Source organism: Esox lucius, chromosome 21, assembly GCF_011004845.1.
Source record: "Esox lucius isolate fEsoLuc1 chromosome 21, fEsoLuc1.pri, whole genome shotgun sequence".
NCBI lineage: Eukaryota > Metazoa > Chordata > Actinopteri > Esociformes > Esocidae > Esox > Esox lucius.
The window spans coordinates 23018428-23037145 of NC_047589.1; the positions used below are offsets into that span (position 1 = coordinate 23018428).

An 18718-nucleotide genomic window follows, 5' to 3' on the forward strand; every position below is an offset into this window, starting at 1 on the left:
GTATTCATAAAGGGTCGTTAGATTTTGATAGGCATTATCATACGTGAGCAATTAAAAGGCAATTTTAAATTATAGTCTAAATGATTAACCTTTCAATGATCACTTGGTATTTTTTTCAAATGACTTAATTGATTAACTGGTTGTAGCTATATACACTAAGATAAATAAACATGTTGCAGCCTAATGAAAGCAGACAACATACCCTCCTATAAAGTACTAGAACTAAAAGTGTGCAGCTTTAAAAACAGACCTGGTCTTATTTCCAACCGCTGTTTTTATGTTTTATTCTGGACATGGACAAATACCTCCAGATATTTATTTTGTTCTACTGCACCTTAATTGACAAGGTATACAATTTAATTGAAATACTTGCCGAGGATTTTAAGCAGTTGTAGTACCATTGCAGAGCTGCACTACACCCTACCCGCACTTCTTGGATTGCATTCCTGTCTTTGTATTTAAACATCCGGGTTTTCCCAGTGACTGCGCTTACTCTGGCTTACTCCCCTTTCAGAAGCCATTTTGGACTCAGTTCAGTTTCTTCCATGTGAATATCGGACACTGTCCTCAGCAATTTACAATTACAAAGTAGAGAAGGTTAATGCGCACCGCTTAGAGAGAAATTTGTCGACTTAAATTGTACCCGGTTGGTTTTACGTCTTGCAATCGACCGATTAATTCCCAATGGATTTGTATATATTTAAAACTTATTTTTAGCCCGTGCAATTTTGTTGCATTGGGGGGCTGTATACAAAAGCAACGCAAACTCTTGTTGCTGTGGACATCGAAGGCCTTGGGTCATTTGGCTCGTTGTGTTGTACGGATCATATTTTTAAATGTTCGCAAAGGAAAAGGAGAAAATCTGGTGTGTTTCTTTTTAATTAAAGGAATATGTTTGCTTCCTGGCTGACTTTTGCACTTCTTCTGGGAACTTTTTGTGCAGGTAAGCACCCTATTTATAGGCTAACGTTTATTGGGGTTTGTGAATGGTCAATCTGCTAGGCTGTTTTTACCTACGTATCCAGTGATTTCAAACAAAAACAGAACACCAAGTCTACGGATTTTTAGGCAATCCAGGCATAGCAACTAGGTAGTCGCTTATGAACGCTTACAGTAATAGCTTTATTGAGTTGTAGAAATGACACTTACAAAATGTCTTTTAAATGTTGCAATAATTTAATTGTTAAACATTTTTTATTTATTAAATTGACCGATAATGCGAGAGGTTATTTAGGCTGTAGATGCTGTGGTTTTAGGATGCTGTGGTTTGTTGTATATAGATCAATGCTTGCAGCCAGATAGCAATTTAGAATGATTATGATTAACGTATCAATGTTTAATCAATGTTTTCACTCAGTGATTAAATAAGCTGGTGTACTTTATTCCACTATTACCTTTAATTTCCATATGGAAGCTTATCGTATTAGCTAAAATATGAATGAAGTACCGATTTGTTTAGCCTACGATGTCAGTCATGTGGCCTCATTATGTTGCAAATATAGAAGTGTTGGGCTTTTAGAAAATAGATGAAGATCCCCAAGTTGATATAGCGTAATTTGAATTAGCCTAGTTTTCATGATTGTCAGTTACATTTACCTGTATAGTTTGTCCTGTAGAAGCTAAATTAAACCATGATTTAAAATCTTTCTCCCATTTGAAGCGCTCTGACAGAGGTGTTGATACTGAATTTGAATGATGTTTTCAGATGAACACAATCGGTAGTAAAATGTGACACTTAGTGGATGTACCAAACAAGAATGTAGATTATGCGTTTGCTTGCAGAGCAGTAAAACCAAAAATAGTCACCCAAATTGATCTTTGATTTTAATGTATGCTTTATACGTTTGATTTCCACGTGATAGGAAATTAATGGAATGCCCTATGTGATTGTTCGTCGTTAATCCTACGTGATTGTCCGTTATTATAGCATATATATTTAGATCAAACTTGGCTCAGAGATGGTCTTTGGGGCAATTTGTTAATCATTGCTGCTTTGTTGTGTAGTTGCTACTTGTTTAGTCGACTTTGGGGGAGGGGAGCGTAGGGTACGGGGTATAAAATGGCTCTTGTGTTTATTTTCGATTTTGCAAAAAAGCACGTTTATTCGCCACTTACCTAGAAGCGAAAAAAAGAAACGTTAATCAGTCCCCTTGTGTTTGGTTGCTGCATGCATGTTGTCAAACACTATCCTAACATCCTGATGATTAGTACCCATTCTGGAAATGTAACACATTTGATGTTGTTTCAGTGCTTTCAACGGTGACTCGGTTAGCCGACATCGAAATGCTGATACTGTTTCAGTTTCTTCAATCTCATCAAACTTTGTGTCAGATATGTCTGAGACACCTTCCAAAACAAAGTTTATTTTGTAATTCAAGGCTCTGTTGTAAATTAAACTAGTCCTCCATTTGATTATGGTGTAGTCGTTTTTGCTCTCTTTAGACTTGAATTGAAGGAAATTGGTTCGACATATTGATCAAGACAGAACTAGGTAATGCAATTTGACAGACTAGCGGCTGACCAAGAACACTGTTTCCATTTGACTATATATTTATGAGTTTCAAAATGTAGCTATGTTTACAGTAGCCTACTGTTTAATACAAGGGCTGTTGTATGATTGTGAGAAGCCTACGGTACTTTGCTCAGCACGTGGGGCTAGCTATTTGGAATCTCCTTGACATTTCAGCTTAATGAAAAGCTAAATGCACCTGCAGCTTTCTGTGTGACTTGGTACAAAGCACACATTTCTTAGATACTGGGTTCTTGCTCATCCAGTACAAATGCCCATGTCTGTTTCATATTATGCTATGCAACTGTGCACACCGCAAACAAAGCCAATCGTAATCCCTTCAACCATCCAATTCTACAGATCACTGGATAGTTGATAGGTCACTGACTATTCTCTTGGTTTCTTACTAGCAGCACAGAGTGGGAACTGCTCTCAGGTCCAGACCAGCATGTAAACAAAAATGTTTTACATGCTGCAATAGTAAAAGGCAGATCCAGTGCTCTGGTCCTTCCAGCTGATGGTCCACATGGTTGAGACAATAGAAGCCCCGTCCAAGCTCTCTCTCTCTCTCTCTCTCTCTCTCTCTCTCGTAGCGTGAGACGCTCACAGGAGTCATAGCGCCTCTCTCCTCCATCTCTACAGTCGTTTTGTGCACTTCTGCTGAGTGGAGAGACTGCAATTGTCCCTGTGTCGTCAGTGACAGCCTGGCGTCTGTGGAGGCAAAGGCGGCATCACCCTGTGTCGATTGGCCTTGCCCGCCGATCCATGAGTGTGCATTTTAGTGAACGCGTGAGCGGAAGTATTGGGGTTTAGAAAGCTGTTTGTTACGGTGCGCTGTCATCGCAGCCTCACTGAATCAGTAAATATTTTGTGCGTGTTGGATTTTCAAACATTGGCCTATTGGTGTGGTGGAAATGGGGGAGGGGTGGCTCTGCAAAGACGGATTACTCTTCTCAGTTTTAATGGCCACTGCTTAACCCACTGCTCTGTGCACCACCTGAGAAACACATTTAGTTCTGCATATCATTCAGAGATTTGTCTTTGAATGCATTTGTTCACATTTTCGTGTGTGTGTGTGTGTGTGGAGGGGGGGTACAAGAGGGTGGGAAACACTTTGGGAGATGGGGGAAGGGTTAGCCTCTAGCAGTAGCAGGGATTTAAAGTGACAGGGTGTGTTTTTCCCCTTTGGCATGGATGAAAGATGTTGTGCGGTAGGAGAGTCATGGTAAAGATGTGCCAATTCTTGGTTTCTTGTGTTTTACTTGTTAACTTGTTTGTAAGGAGCAGGCAATGAAGCACTTCACTGTACACAATTAAACCTGGAATAATAATAGGAAAGCTATTTTAGTGGGACTGCTGGTAATTATGACACGTGATGACAACTGAGGCATGATGTTTTTCTAGATAAAACATGAGATTCAGATATTGTAGTTTTTTACACTACAGTGAGAAATGTGTAATGTAGCCCACGTGTTAAGCTTTATGATAATGTGACATTATGATAAGCTTTGCTGTTACCGTGCATTATCGCTTTTGTGGTTTGTTGGTCACCATGCACATAAACAATAATCCTGTCCTTTTGCAACAGAGATGCTGTACCCCCTCTGAGAAGATTTTTGAACCAACAGAAAAGGTTCCTACTATGGAACAAAATGGGGAAAGTGTGGTGCGTGGTCAAAGGGAACTCTTATCTTCTGGTCTGTCAGTGACGGGCACGAAGGTGTCTAAGTAGTGTTAAGAATCTGACCGCTCCGGCGGTGAGAGACGAGGGTTTTGGCTGAGCAGTGAGTGATCTGAACGCTGCCTCTGGAATTTCCTCCTTGTGTCGTCCGCCTCACGCTGTGCGAGACTTGGCGCAGTCCTTCATCACATGTTACGCGAACACAGGAAGATATGTACACAATGCACTGCTCGCACGCCTTCCTTATGTAAAAAGCTTCAGTCGAGAAACGCGTCTCTCATTAATGTGTCGGTTTATTCTGGCTTCCCTCCTAATTAACTGCGGATCTTTAGAACCCACAGTTCAAATCCGGGTCTAATTTGTAAAAGCACCGATCATGAAAGACTGTTGCAACATGGATGTCCTTGTGGCTCCCTGTCAGAGTGAAACATGAGCCATCCATGTTCTGCTGCTACGGTTTTTTGGCAAGGTTTCAACCGAATCAAAGTTCAATCAATGAAGCACAGAGGCCCAGTAAAAGATTCCTCTTTTCTCCACCACGCCAAAGATACAGCGTAAAAGGAAATGGAACATATTTGCATTGACACTGTGGCTACGTGGAGATTATAGAGCAAGGTATATTTGCCAGATATTTAAAGGGGCCATATTATGTAAGGGCTTGTTTATGTTACGAGAGTGAGAATTTAACCGATTTAGATTGGTTTCCATAGTGTCTGAATTTACTGAATGTGCTCAACAGAAACTTGATACAGTTCAGACAAAATTGTCTTCACTCTTGCCGAACTCTGGGGGGTTCTATCGATAATGTGGCACATGCTTCCATAGAAGGTACTGTCTAGAGCTATCGATATCTGCAAGTTTGTGCAACAAAATAATCTGTTTTTCGATATCTCTTGTAAAATTTGGTGTAATGTTAAAAAGCCCTATGTTTGGCTGGACAACCAGCTTTAGGAAGAGTATAGGTGATCTCAATTAATTTTCATTAAGTATCCTTTTTATAGTAACTCTTGTACAGTTCAAGCAAGAGACACCAAACCAATGTTTTGTATCCCAAATTCAGAATCTTACACTTTATTTCTTTAAACTGTTATAGAAAGCCCAGTCAACTTCACTTGTAATGTTCAAATAGAGTTCACTTAACTTTCTAATAAATGTGTGTTTTACCTTAATGTTTTGATTGAGATGATCTGGTAGAAAACCTGCACAGTCAAAAGGTCACCAAATGCATGTAAATAGTTGCAGTCTCAGCCCTTGCCGATAACACTTATCTGGGCAAAGCTGAATGGGTGGAATGTGGTATGTAAACAATGATATTCGGCAGGGTCTTATCTTAGTGTAGGCCGTGTCATACATCATACACAGCACTCAAAGTCCTCCTGAACATGTGGTTGGAAGAGATTGGCCAAGTTGTTGCTGTTTGTTCAGCTCCAGTGGATACAAGCCTCTTTTCATAGCATGATAATATTTTGCCAGCTCTGATTACATCAATCATGGAAGGTGATTATGATAAATTAATTTCAGGACAAATTACATAATTTTGTTTACCTTTGACCAGAAGAAACATGAACAACGTGGTTCAAGTACCCTCCATTACTCAAATGGAACTGTTTAGCAACAAAATGCAGAGCTTTTGCAGTAACTTTAATATCCCTTTATCGTTGTTCTCTTCAGAAAACAAGAGATTCCAATTTGACTCCAAATTGCTGATTTTATAAAAAACAAGTGATTTTAAAAATGATTGTCTGACTGCCTCAATTTAATTAATATATGGTAAGAATTATTAGTTGATAAGAATTTAGTATTGGTTCTTTTGCCTTTAAACTGCCTTGTGGGAGGATTACCATGTCCAAGTTGCCAACAGATTATTTTATGTGCATTTGAGATTACCACCATTATCCATAATCATACATTTAAATCAACCATTTTGTGTCTCTACAGGATGTAACTAGTGATTGGTTTCACGCTAGACACATTTTCAGATTTCTGACCCATTTTAGAGAGCAGTAGGTTGCTCTCTATGAAGCACAGAGTCTCTTTCACTTACTTGGACTGGTAAATGGGAAGAGGATTGGGCACTGGATTTGGAGTTATTGATGGGCTTCCATGCCCCCAAGTCTGGGGTGGGGGAAAGCCTTGTTTTCCCCCAGAGGACCTGTGGGGTGTTCCACCCTACCCTGGCCACTCCTCTCAAGAGGCCATTTGTCTGAGAGCTGGGGGGCCCTGTCTGGTGGGGAAGACCCAACCCCAACGGAGGGCCCCCCTCTGCTTTTGTGTCCCATCCACTGACTCACCCTTTCTGTTCTTAGATGTCAGGCAGGCTGCTGCTGATCCCTGTTTGTTGAGCCCCAGGACCCCATGCTGGGTGTTTCAGGCTGATGGTTGGCCTAGGAATGGCTGGGAGGGGGTGGCTATCATTTGCCTCAGATCCACATGTTGGTTCTGTCAAGGCTAAAGGCATGGAGAAAAAGCGATTCCCCTTCTACTTCTGGGTTAGAGGCTTATCACAATCTTTTATTTAGATGAACAAGACCATTTGCCTCGGGGGAGACAGTTTTTTGCTGTAAACAGGTGTAAAAGTTGTTGCATGTCACTCTTTGAACGTTCGATGAAACATTCTGCTATGTGAATTGCTTATTTAAACAATGTCAGTTAGATAACTTCCAGAATAAATTTTTTTGTTCAGTGTGCCATTTATTTGGAAAAAATGAATGAAAATATATTGCGGAATGAACTACTTGGGATTCTGGGCTTTAGGAAGTTTTTTGCTCATTCTATTCCAGCGCAGACATAACTGAAAGTCTTTCAAGGTGCCTCAGTCCATGTTTTTGAAAGCATTATTGTAGACTGTTGAAATGTGTGTGAAATGGGGTACAGGAAATGGAATCATGGAATGTAAGCAAAATAGACTGCCGCATTGGCTTGGCACAACCAATCCCACATCACTTAATGTAATGATTTCCTATTGTATTTTAATGTTGAAACTAATCAGACCACTACATAAATGTATATGCATATGCTTATAAGTGTGTCTGTACGTATGTGAGATGCAGAACATTCCCAGAAAATCACTTCCAATTCATTCAACATAACCCACTTCCCTTTTAATATTTTCTCTAAATGCCTTAATACAAGACCTAATTTAACTTTTTTGTCAGGGAAGGGACTGTGATGCAACATACTCCAATGGAAAGCAATGTTACATTTGTCCTAGATTTGGCCTGTGTTTCCACCACCCAAGCATTTGGCTATCATTAGGCTAGTTCACCCTCAAATCCCAAAATACATTCATGTCCTCTAAATGGGGCTAATTCTTCCCATTCCCTTGGTTTGCAGGCCTTTACATCTGGCTAATATGTGGACAACTTTCAACTTATTGCGTGAAATGTATCTTGTAACAGATTTTCGTATAATTTCCTTCCGGGTATCTGGATGTTGTGGTTGGTGTCTGTCGGATAGGTCATGGTCTTTGAGCAGGTTCCAGACTGGTTTCGTTCAGCACTACTCTGTCCCTTCATCCTCCAGGCTCCATTCCTCGTCTCCTCAACCCTACGCCCCTCTGTCTCTGTGTGCTGCGGAGCTAGCTCATTATTTCTGTCCTGGCCTCCCTCCCTTCCTTGAACTTGTTTTTTTTTTTGAGATGGAGATGGTGGCAGATGCTTGTCTGGTTTCCCCCTCGTCCTCTGTCTCCAGATGGAGGCGCATGCTGGTTCACGTCGACTCCCAGGCTCCTCTGGTGGCCCTGGTCCCAGCTGTCGCAGACACACACACACACACACACACACACACACACACACACAAACTTACACGCCCTTCTGTTTGACCATTTCTCTGATGTCTTTGGCATTCTTTTCTATAAGTGCCTTGATTTGGCCAAGAGGGAGTAAAAGATGGAAAGACCTGTTGCGCAAATGTTGGTTGTGAAGCACAGAAAGGAAAGATTTCAGACTTTGAAGCAATTTTTCCGTGGCTTTATATGGATTCCTCTTGTCATACTATCGGTTTCGCCGCTTAATCATACATTTATATCATATTGTAAGCAAGCGAAGGCCACGGACAACATGCGGCCGGATTCTCTTGGTTATGTTCTATCCTCTTTTAATCGAAGGCAACTGTGAGTTTAGTCTAGCGAATTGCCTTTCACTTTTGATGGACAATGCAGAGTTTGAAAAGTGTGGGAGAAGGTCAAATTCTCCCCAGCTCTCAGACGGGTTGGAGGCTGAACCATAGACATGGTGATGAGCAAAAATCCTCTTCGGAGGAACTGGGGTGGAGGAAAGGGGGGGCAGAGACAGGGGGAGGAGGTCACAGGGGGCACGTCTTTGTCATGGTAAACCCGGCGACTTGACCACCTGCTGTGAATAAGTCCCACACAATGGCTGTCTACAGCTGTAAGGGAAATGGACAGCCCCTTAGGATGTAGGCAGACTCTGAAAACGTCATCACACCACTTGGGGGGAAAATGTAACGCTGAAATGTTTTGGCGATTATCTTTGTGTCTCTGCTTAATTTCAGATCAGAGCCGCGGTTCCACGGTGTTTGAGCCGGGTAGCCTAAACGTAGGCATGGCGAACAGAAGCTGGTTAACAGCGTCCTCAGCTTTTTCAAATTATTTATTTGTTAGGATCACTCTCGGGTCCAGCAAACTTCACCCAAGGCCAAATCCTATAACCAAATATTTACACAACTAAAACTTTTTTGCCTCAGGAAGGAATTGACCCCTACCATTTCTCTGTCTGTTGTGAGAAGCTTTGAAGCGGGAAACCTCAGGAGTTGTGCCTTTCTCTCCATGGTCCTGCTGAGGCCCAGTTGGTGCATTGTGGGACCACTGTCTAGGGTCCTTTGTACTGTCACTGACGGCGGGCTCTGATTGATCGCCACACATTGAGTAAGAGCATAATATTATGCTGTCACTGTCAGATGGGTAGCTATGAATTAGGAGCCATGCGGACCCGATGTGAGGCTGAGACGTTGTAGTGAGTCCTGGAGCGAGGTTAATCATATTCCCATTTTGAAAACTGTTCTGCTGAGTTGCTTTCAGCTATGTGGCCACTGGCCAGAGTATATTTGTTCTGTATGCAGTGTAGCTCGTATGTTGTTTTTAATGTGGTGGGTGAACATGGGGTCTGTGTTTTGCCTAACCACACGAGACACAGAATGCTAGCTGGGTGAATTTCCCTCAAAACGTCAATGTTCAGACCCTCCAGACAGAGAGACACTGTAATTAAATGGTTATGAGACCACTCCTATTTACCTCTGAACTAGCTTATCTGATTCACCTATTCAATAATGAGTGGCCTGGTTAAATCAGGTGTACTGAATCTGGAATAGATCGTGGATGGGTGGGGGTTACTATTGAGCCAATTTTTAATACAAGGTTAAGTTCCCCAGGAACACTGTCATCCGTAGCAACGCCTCATCTCCAACTCATCGTAAGGTATTCCCGTTGATGCCTAGTTCTGACCTACTTCCATCGCCTCGCTATTCACACGGACGCCCTCTGCAGACCCTGATGCTTTCTGGTTTTGAGCTTGAGCGTCTGGTCTGATGGCCTGTATCCTCCGCTGTCTTCTCCCCCTCCACCAACCTGGGTCGACCTGCCTCTTGGTCCTCCTCACAAACTGCTGTGTCTAGCTTCAGCACAAGCAGGCAGGGCTCCATTGACTGCCCTCCATTTCCGCTCCTTTCCTTCTTCTTTCATACTCACTCTATGTATTTATGTATTCTTGCCCCTGGATTATTCGTATTTCTGCCTTGTTCTGTGGTTATGCGGTCGTTGTGGTTGGTGTCTTGCCAGCGGCTATAAATAGATTGTTGGAGTTAGTATTTGAATGAGGGGGAGCAGTGCAGAAGGAAAAGTACTTTTTGGCATCCAGCTGGCTGCCTGCCAAGGCCTGGCCGAGCGTAGTGGCGGAGAGTGTTTTTGGAGGTGGCGTAGTAAGAGCAATGGAGAGCAGGTTTTTTTTAACATTTATTTTATGTATTTGGGTGGGTGTGGTGTGTTTTTTATTTTTCTAAATGAGGGAATCTTTATGAATGGAAAGAAGCTCTCACGTTTATTTCTCCTAAGCCTGCATTGTTGCCGGGTCACTGCTCCGTTAACTCGTAACGTTGAGGTTACTGATTGCTGTCCTTGATGGTTTCCTTGAGTAGGCGGAGGTTACATGTGTTGAATTAGGGAGCTACTTAATGCTACAACGAATGTCTTTGCAGTCCACGGAGAGCATTTCTCTAGAAGGCCTCAGTCATTTGTGGTTAACATTTGATCCCTGCTATTAAAATAAGCAAACAACATGATTTCTCTGATCAGAATGTTTATATTTTAAAACGTATGTTGAAAACCGGAGAACTGGCTATTCTGGGATTTTGTTGTCAATCTTCGGGATGGGTGTAGTGTTGAGACATTGCCACCAAGCATTTGGTTGCTGTTCTTAAAGAATTTCTGTTTGTTGAGCAAAATGTTGTGGTGCGAAATGTCCATATCTATGTCATTAGCACTCGTTCGTCATCTGAGGTAGGGTAAAATGCTATGACCTTGCGTGATCCTGAAACTCTTCTGTGGAGCCTCATTATGGCTCGAACTGGGATATAGGCTTTGGTTCTGAAAGACACAACCAAGTTACATTTTTGAAGTGGATGAATGAAAGCGTTAGCCTGTTTCACTTCAGTTCATATCGGCAGTATCTCACAGAATTATGGGCTTTTAGAGAGTATGTTATCAGTTTTAGAAAACATGCATGTAGCTAATGGACAGAGCAGCCTCGTGCCATTGCCACAAACTGCTTTTTCACAGTGTGAGAAAGATGACCTTGCCCTACTCTTCAGCTATGAGCTTCAATTCAGAGGTCCAGTCAGGCCCCTATTCAGGGACATGGAATGTGTTTTAAATGTAGGCCTATCTCCATAGTGACAACATGGGGCTTCGTTGTTGTGAGGATTTTGAAAAACAGAATGGGGCTTTGTGAGCATTTGGATTAGCCATTACTTAAATTACACACAATGTTATTTTCCAACCTCGCACTCGGATGCGATTATGTTTTTCTCAGCAGTAGGACCCTGTATTGCTCCTTTACAAAATGTGGATGATCTTCCTGAAATGATTTTTTTTTTTATATAAAGGTATAGTTTAGTTTTTGGGGCACTTGCTGATGTTCAGAAGATATGCGGGGTTGGATGTTACGTACATTATGGTATAACAGCTTTTAGATTCTTTCTATATTGTTTCGGTCACCTGCTTTACCTGACATGAATGGGCTTTAAAAAAATTATGTTCCAAAGTTCTAGTTGTTCTTTAGTCCTGCACTTAGTCTAGGCACTGCAAGCGCATTGTTCAACAAGTCCCATGAATCCTTTTTTTCATTGTGGGTTTTTCCTTTCGCTAGTTCTTTCTGACATCAATGTAAACAAACAGGTAGAATTTTGCTTCTTCGTGATTTGCTATACCCTTTTTAAAATTTATTTTTTGTAGACCTCTTTTAAAGGTTGTTCGCTGGCCATCGACATTAATGTAGAGAAAATGGTTGAACGTTACCAGGTTTGTCATAGGCAAGGCCTATTTTTAGCTTTCCATTTGAAATGCCTACCTTCTGTGTCATGGAAAAACCCATATACCTTTTCATTACATTGTGATTTTGATTATGACATGGTCTTTACTCCCACTTTACCTATAACACAAAATTATCCTAGATAAACAAATCTTTGATTTAATATGTGGTAAAGGAACCTGAAAATATTTGAAAGATGTGCGTTTCTTCAACATAATTGTTTGTGCTTAACTAAATGTGTCGCGGTTACTTGGCAGTAACTCTACAGGTCATAAGATTGCTTTGAAAGTATTTTTATATTAATCAAATGTGCATTCTTACAGTAAGTGTAACAGTGCTACATTCCAGGGATGTAAATGCAGAATTTCAATGTCATATTACATGAGTCAGTTTTGGAGTTGAAGATGTAGCCATCTCGATAGCTTTTCGCCGTCCCTCAATGCCAAACATTGTCATACACAATGCCCACATTTACATAGACAGAAACCAATGAGACCCATCAAACAAATCACTCGATTAGAGCCTAATTGTGGTCTTTAGTTGTACATGAAAATAAGGTTCTTACAGAAAATGCATCTGGCTCCGAATACACAGCCCCTGGTGCTCAAGGACCGTCCACCAAACCTCGCTGTCGGTAGAATAATCCAAGAATTATGAATGGAGTCATTGAGTATCCTCAAATTGTGGAAGGCACCTCGGCTTTACAACAGTAAATTGACTGTGAGCCCAGTGACCAGGCAGCAGTGGCTCCTCTGCCGAGCTGGTAATACAGTCCAGTGTACACAGTCCTTCCCCTCACATCGGACCAGCTATCTGCATCCATTTCAAATGTACTTTCTGCTGCTCTGTCATCCCTCATAAAAAGTGCTTGAAGGCCAGATGTTTGTGATTAACTTGTCTTGCGTTTGTGGAAGAATGGACAGCTGTGTTGAAGAATTAATTCGCTCTAATATTTATTTGAACTTGTTTTGAAGGAGTCCCACTGAGGCCAGTGTAAACAAAACACGGCCATGAAAAGCAAACCCATTTATCATCAACAAGGTCTTCTAATCAATGGTCTCTGAGGCACCAGTACAATTTAGGATTAAATATGTTTAACAAATATGGCGCCAGGTCAGTGGAGACCACTAGAATACCTACTGTTAGCCATTCCAGAAACACTTCTATTCACCTTTTCAATAGAGCTATAGATAGCCAATAGAGCTTTGTTATAGCCACCACACAAACACTTTTGAAACATTGAGTGTGCTGACGATAACAGTATAGCTTCCTCCGTTGACGGACTGGCCTTGCACTGGGCTTTAACCTGTGATCTTTAACCTGTGATCCTCTGCTACGCACTCACGCCTAACTGCAGTTTTTATGCATTTTTACAATATTGCATTCTCAACTGAGATGAAAGGACCTACAGACAGCAAGGCTTATAACCTGGGTCATTAAATTAGCATTCTATATTTTGTTGTAATTACAAACATAAATGAAGGAAACAGACACCACAGTTTTTAGCTAAGTTCTGTATTACACTGATTCCTGTCTAACCCAAGCGTGCCGCACAAGCCCTGAAAAGTGAAGCCAAAACGTCTCGATCGCCCCCTGGTGAGTGGTCCCAGTATAGGTCATAAATCCCGCCCTCCCCATGTTATTCAATGGGACGCGAGACCAACTAAACAATTAAATTACCCTTCAAATATATTTTTTCCGAAGCTGGTTTCTGTCATTTACTGTAGTTTGTATCACCCTAATGTAAATTCAAGAGTTTGTTTTTAAAATAAGTTTGTTTTTAGTTAGTTATTTAATGCTCTAAAAACGGTGGTGTGACGTCGTGAATCACAGCTGTGATTGACAGCTATCTGAGCCGAGGAGCCACTGAATCTTCGGAGGACTGAGGAGATTGGAACTTTACATTTAATCTCTAAATTTCTATAATTTCACACGGACATAATGGGTTGTTCTGCAGTACATTGTGCTAACCGATCTGGCATTTCCAATCGATCTTTGAATTTTTTTCGGTAAGTTACATTTATAAGCTATTTAATTAGTAAATAAATGTAATGGGCTAGCTAACGTTAGCTAAAAGACAACAAGCCTCGTTAATAGCCATGTTAATAGCTAGCAGGTGATCGTTAGCTAGAAGTTACCAATTATTTTTGTATTATGCCTATTCTAAATTAAGGTTAAACATGATGTAAGTTAGGCTATAACATATCGTCTAGGTTTAACAAGCAAAGGTTGTACTGTACTTGGACTTGCGATTGATTACGGTATGCGCATTCTGCGAGGGAGAGTGAGGGCGGGGCACAGGGGAGGGGCCGTTGGTTTTGCGGCTTTAGGGCTTTACTTCCTTCTCGCTACTGCGCATAACTACTGCGCAGAACTGGTCCCAAGAACGCTATCTGCGCAGACGCAAGTCCAAGATGTCAGCGCCGTATCAGGACACTGGTGGCTTCATTTTTCACCAATGGAAAAGAGCGAAAGGGCGTCGTCCATTATATATACAGTCTATGGTCTAACCGTGATGTGGACTTGCCTGTCCGGTTGATCACTATTAAACACTGTGTCCTTTCTTGGTTGGTATTTCAATCCAACAGTTGTTCAACGTCACTTTAATATAGTTTCTGCATGTTCACGAGATTTGATTCTCCCTGCGACACACAGCTGCTGTGTCCAGTCCACTGTCAGTGTCCCTGAACTTCATATTATGTGGTAATTTGATCCAACTGCTAAACGTGGTAGTGAATATCAGATATGATGTTGGTAAAGGCTTCAATATTGCACCAGTTTCTTGTGCAACTCCCTTCCCTAAACGCAATATTTAAAAGAAACCATTGTGAATAAGTCTTGCACTCAGTAAGATTGCTGATCCCTGATCTAGTGGATTAAGTTTATAGGCTGCTGCGAATATTAGGGTGTTTTCCCTAGTGTGTGTTAACATTGTTGTTTGCCCTTTGGGGTTTCAGGCTGGGTGTCTGTAAAAGCCCTTATGACCACTGCTGACATTGAAAGGGCTTCATAAAATACGTTGCATTTCATATATATATAAAAATTTCCATATAGTCTCAGTATGCTCTTTATGCATATATGCATGTTTTTGTTGTCTGCTGCATTTGGCATAAGCATGTCCTGTGTTAACACCGATGTTCAGAGAGAAACGCGCTTGCGAATGTGTCTGCCCTTTGACCTCATCCAGTGGCACAGTTTCCCGAAGGGGCTGGACCGGCTCAACGTGGGGATCAGCGAAGGATGTGTTCTCTGCCCAGGTAGCTGCTTCTGCCAGAACTAGCACTTCTCCGGCCCCTCCAGTGGCTTGAACGGGACCGAGTAAAAGTCTCCATGCCAGAAGTGGATGGTTGGTTGTGTGTGAGGGACTGTGCGAGTGTGTGGACTTGTCCGGGACCAGCTGGCCGAGTCTCAACGCAACGAAGGGAGTGTGCGGTGGGTGGTGTGCGAGTGTGTCCAGAGCCGCCAAGAACACAGCTGAGCTGACTGAAGTGGTGGTGGGATTTGCCAGGGCAGTTTATGGAGCACTGTATTTACACGGCCGGAGGGAAGAGTGAGAGAGGGTCCGCTAACTGGAGAGGAAAGACCCGTCTTGCCTGGTGGAAAAAAAAAAAAAAACATCTGAAACGGTGTTTTGCGTTTCTCCAGGTAGACCTAGAACATTCCTCCCCCTACGGCAATGCTAGATAATGTGACAAAACTGATTTGTGGTATTACAACTCGCTCCACATTATTTAGATGATAACGACAATGTACCGAACTGTTACGGGACACATTTTATGATTTGTGCTTCATACAAGCACAAAAGGTAAATGCTTTACACCTTAAAAACCTTGATAAAAGCATTCCCCATTCTGGACGTGTAGCTGTCAGTTTGGTTTAAGGATAAATCACCGGCCTCCTCACCTGCTCATGTGATGGACCTGCTCGTAAGCACCATGGAAGACCCTCTTCTACCTAGAAGAAGAAAATGCTAATCCCAGGCTTTTGTCAATACGTAGCCTGCAGCCTTTTCCCTGCACTGTTATGCAGTGGCAGGTGGGCAGGTCTTACACTTTACTCTCTACGGCAGCACATCGCTCATCCTGGGCTGCCTGGTAGCCGTTCTCCTGGTTAGCCAAATATCTTATCGGCTGGATTTTATGGTTGGGGGATGACATATTTTGTGCCATTACGATTATGTTCCTCTAAATTGTAATCTGATTTTATCGCCCCCTCTTGGCCACGCAGAGATACAGAATCCACAGTGACAGCCCATTATTCCGTTTCATTACCCCGGAGTGGGAGACGGGGAGTGGCCTACCTTGCTGCGGACACGCCTCTTGTCATGAGAGTCACGCAAGTGCACAACGGGGGTGTGTTCATTCCGCCAAATGAAACGTTTCGACTGTCACTACGCAATGTCATCCAGGTTGATGACATGATTTACAGTTATGTTGTGACGTTACCCTACTAGATTCTATCCAGTGGTGATTATTGACTGGACTATAAGAATCATTTGAAATCTGGTTGATATACATCCAAGCACAATAGCAATGGAATTTAGTCTCTTGACAACTAGTATCCTTCAGTTACAAAACCCCCACATTTAACACACCTGGATCTTGGTCTTGTGTAGTTTTGTAGGTTTTTGGAGCAGCGGACACCTTTTGGTAAAGTAGTTCCCACCGCTGCTCAACAGAGGCAGATAAGTATTCCCTTGCTGTTAGTAATCTTTGGCTAAAACCATCACAAGCTAGCTTGCCTTTTTAGCTTCCCTTGTCTCTGTGTAAAATAATCAAGTTCATAGCAAGCAAGCACTTCTATTGTGCATGAAAGCAATTCAGTGTGTTTTACAAAGAATAGGAAAAAATATATAAAAATGGCATTAGGATAAAATAGTCGTCTGCAAATATTTGTGTGCCTAACACTGTAACCACCAACATAAATCCAGTTCCATGTTGCTTGAATGTATTCTCTCTCTCATCAGCCTTAAGTAGAATATTTTCATATTTCACACAATGAATGCTTGGGTGGATTTTAGGAAGGCTACAATATTGTTAAACCTGTGCGTTGAAGTAGACTCTTTCCACAGCCCAAAATAACCTTTGCAACTTTTCAAACCAACAACATTTGCAGCCTTCCTGAAATCCATAAAATCAATGTCACAAACGACACTGCCTGACGGATTTGCAAGGAGTGATGTGTTGTGCTAAATGTACATTTCCAGGGCACGCGCGCGCCCCTCTGTGCACCGCGTTCGTGGGTCCAGCAAGTCGTCCGCCCTTTCTGTGACGGGGCAAACGGCGCTGCAACAATCTGTTACGCTCCGTAGGCTCTGTTTGGCTGGCGTTTTACTAAGTCGTCTGGTTTATAACTCATTAGATTTCCGTTCCTGCCCTCTGGAAGTTAACCTTCTGTCTTGCCTGTTATACTAGGCCTGTTTCTGTCAATATGGGGTAGTTTCTTCACCAAGTCACGGCACTGCACTGTCCCTCAGGGATGCTTAAGGCCTTTGCTATCAGAGATGGCCTAGCGTTGCATCGCCTCAGAAGCACCAGGGCAGTTCCAGCGTGTGCATTGCTAAAGGCGGACTTGAAAAATCTTGGGACGTTGGAGAAATGAAGCAAATGTGAATGTGTGACGCTTTTTCAGTGGGGAAAAGAACTTGTCACCTAAAGTTTGTAAATACTAGGTTAAGACATATAGATATAGATATAGATATATATAGATATATAGATATATAGATATATAGATATATAGATATATAGATATATATAGATATATAGATATATAGATATATAGATATATATAGATATATATTTCAATTTTTAATAAAAGCCTCGGCGGAAAATGTGCCGTTGATAACACTGAATTTGGAATCTCCCTGAAAACACAAGACATGACTATAGCTATGTCCAACCAGTATAATATTACTCTTTGAGCTTTCTTGCTGTATGTGATATTTTACCTTGCCTCACTGGCTTGATACTTCTAGGTAATCAATCCTCTGACACCGCGACATTGTGGTTGAGGATAACTATCTTAGTAGTCTTTTGACTTGCACAAGCCCTGACGTTGCATATGATTGTATTGACCGCTGTATAAACAATGGTCTTTCTCATGTATAGTGGCTCATGTAACTTCATGACAATGCAGCAAATGGTCTACATTTCTCTTGCACAGACTGATTTCAGGGTCATTTTGCAACTTGGTTAGAATATCCCTAATATGTCCTGGAGTTGTTCAAATGTTGCCCCTGTAGATCCAAGAGGATCTAGACTGTTAATCACATGTTTTAATCTTTACTGTTCTGACACTTCTGTAATAGTGCTGAAGAAGAGCTCTGATAAAAGTTTAACAATTTAATATATTTTAAGGTTCAAAGCTTGTATCAGTTCTGTAAACATTTTTCATCCCGATAGGCTCCGTGATTGAGATCACTGTTTGGAAGTCTATGATTGATTTAAGAATCTCCCTGTTTTACAATTTCCTTATCTCACTGATATCTAAAGCCTAAAAGAGTTGTTTTAGCCTTTCTAGGTGTCTCTTTAAACATAGTTTTTATGCAGTATCAGGGAGCCTGGACATTACTGCAGTGTCACTCAGTGCTGAAACTGAGATTATTATACTATACTGCCTTTCTGAACCTGATGCAGGCCTCAGCGAAATTGTAATTTAGGGGACAGGGGCTTCAGCCTATTGATTTATAACAAGGTTTTCGAAAGGGCTGTGGCTGTGCCCTGTATTACCACATAGCAGATAAATGAGACCGATTAACTCTAATTTCACCTTATAAATTCAATAGATTCAAAAATGAAAGTCAAGGCTTTACTGCTCATTTGTAAGCAACCTATTGGTATGTTTTGTCTGTATGATATTATGCAGATGCCCATGTAGAGTCCAAAGTGAGGGCACACCTACACATTAATTTCTTAATTTTTACCATTTTCCACATTATAGAATAATAGTGCATCAAAACTATTAAATAATGCATATGGAATCATGTAG

The 18718-nt window shown here is 41.6% G+C and overlaps 1 protein-coding gene across 1 annotated transcript in view; it reads left to right on the forward strand.

Moving 5' to 3' along the window:
- Positions 1-529: 529 nt before the first annotated feature.
- The window catches only part of acvr2ba (activin A receptor type 2Ba), a 42961-nt gene continuing 24772 nt past the window's right edge, over positions 530-18718 (forward strand). The window contains exon 1 of the mRNA XM_013139687.3: positions 530-943. Coding sequence (XP_012995141.1) covers positions 892-943 — 52 coding nt within the window. The 5' untranslated portion in view covers positions 530-891. The remainder of the gene's footprint in view (positions 944-18718) is intronic.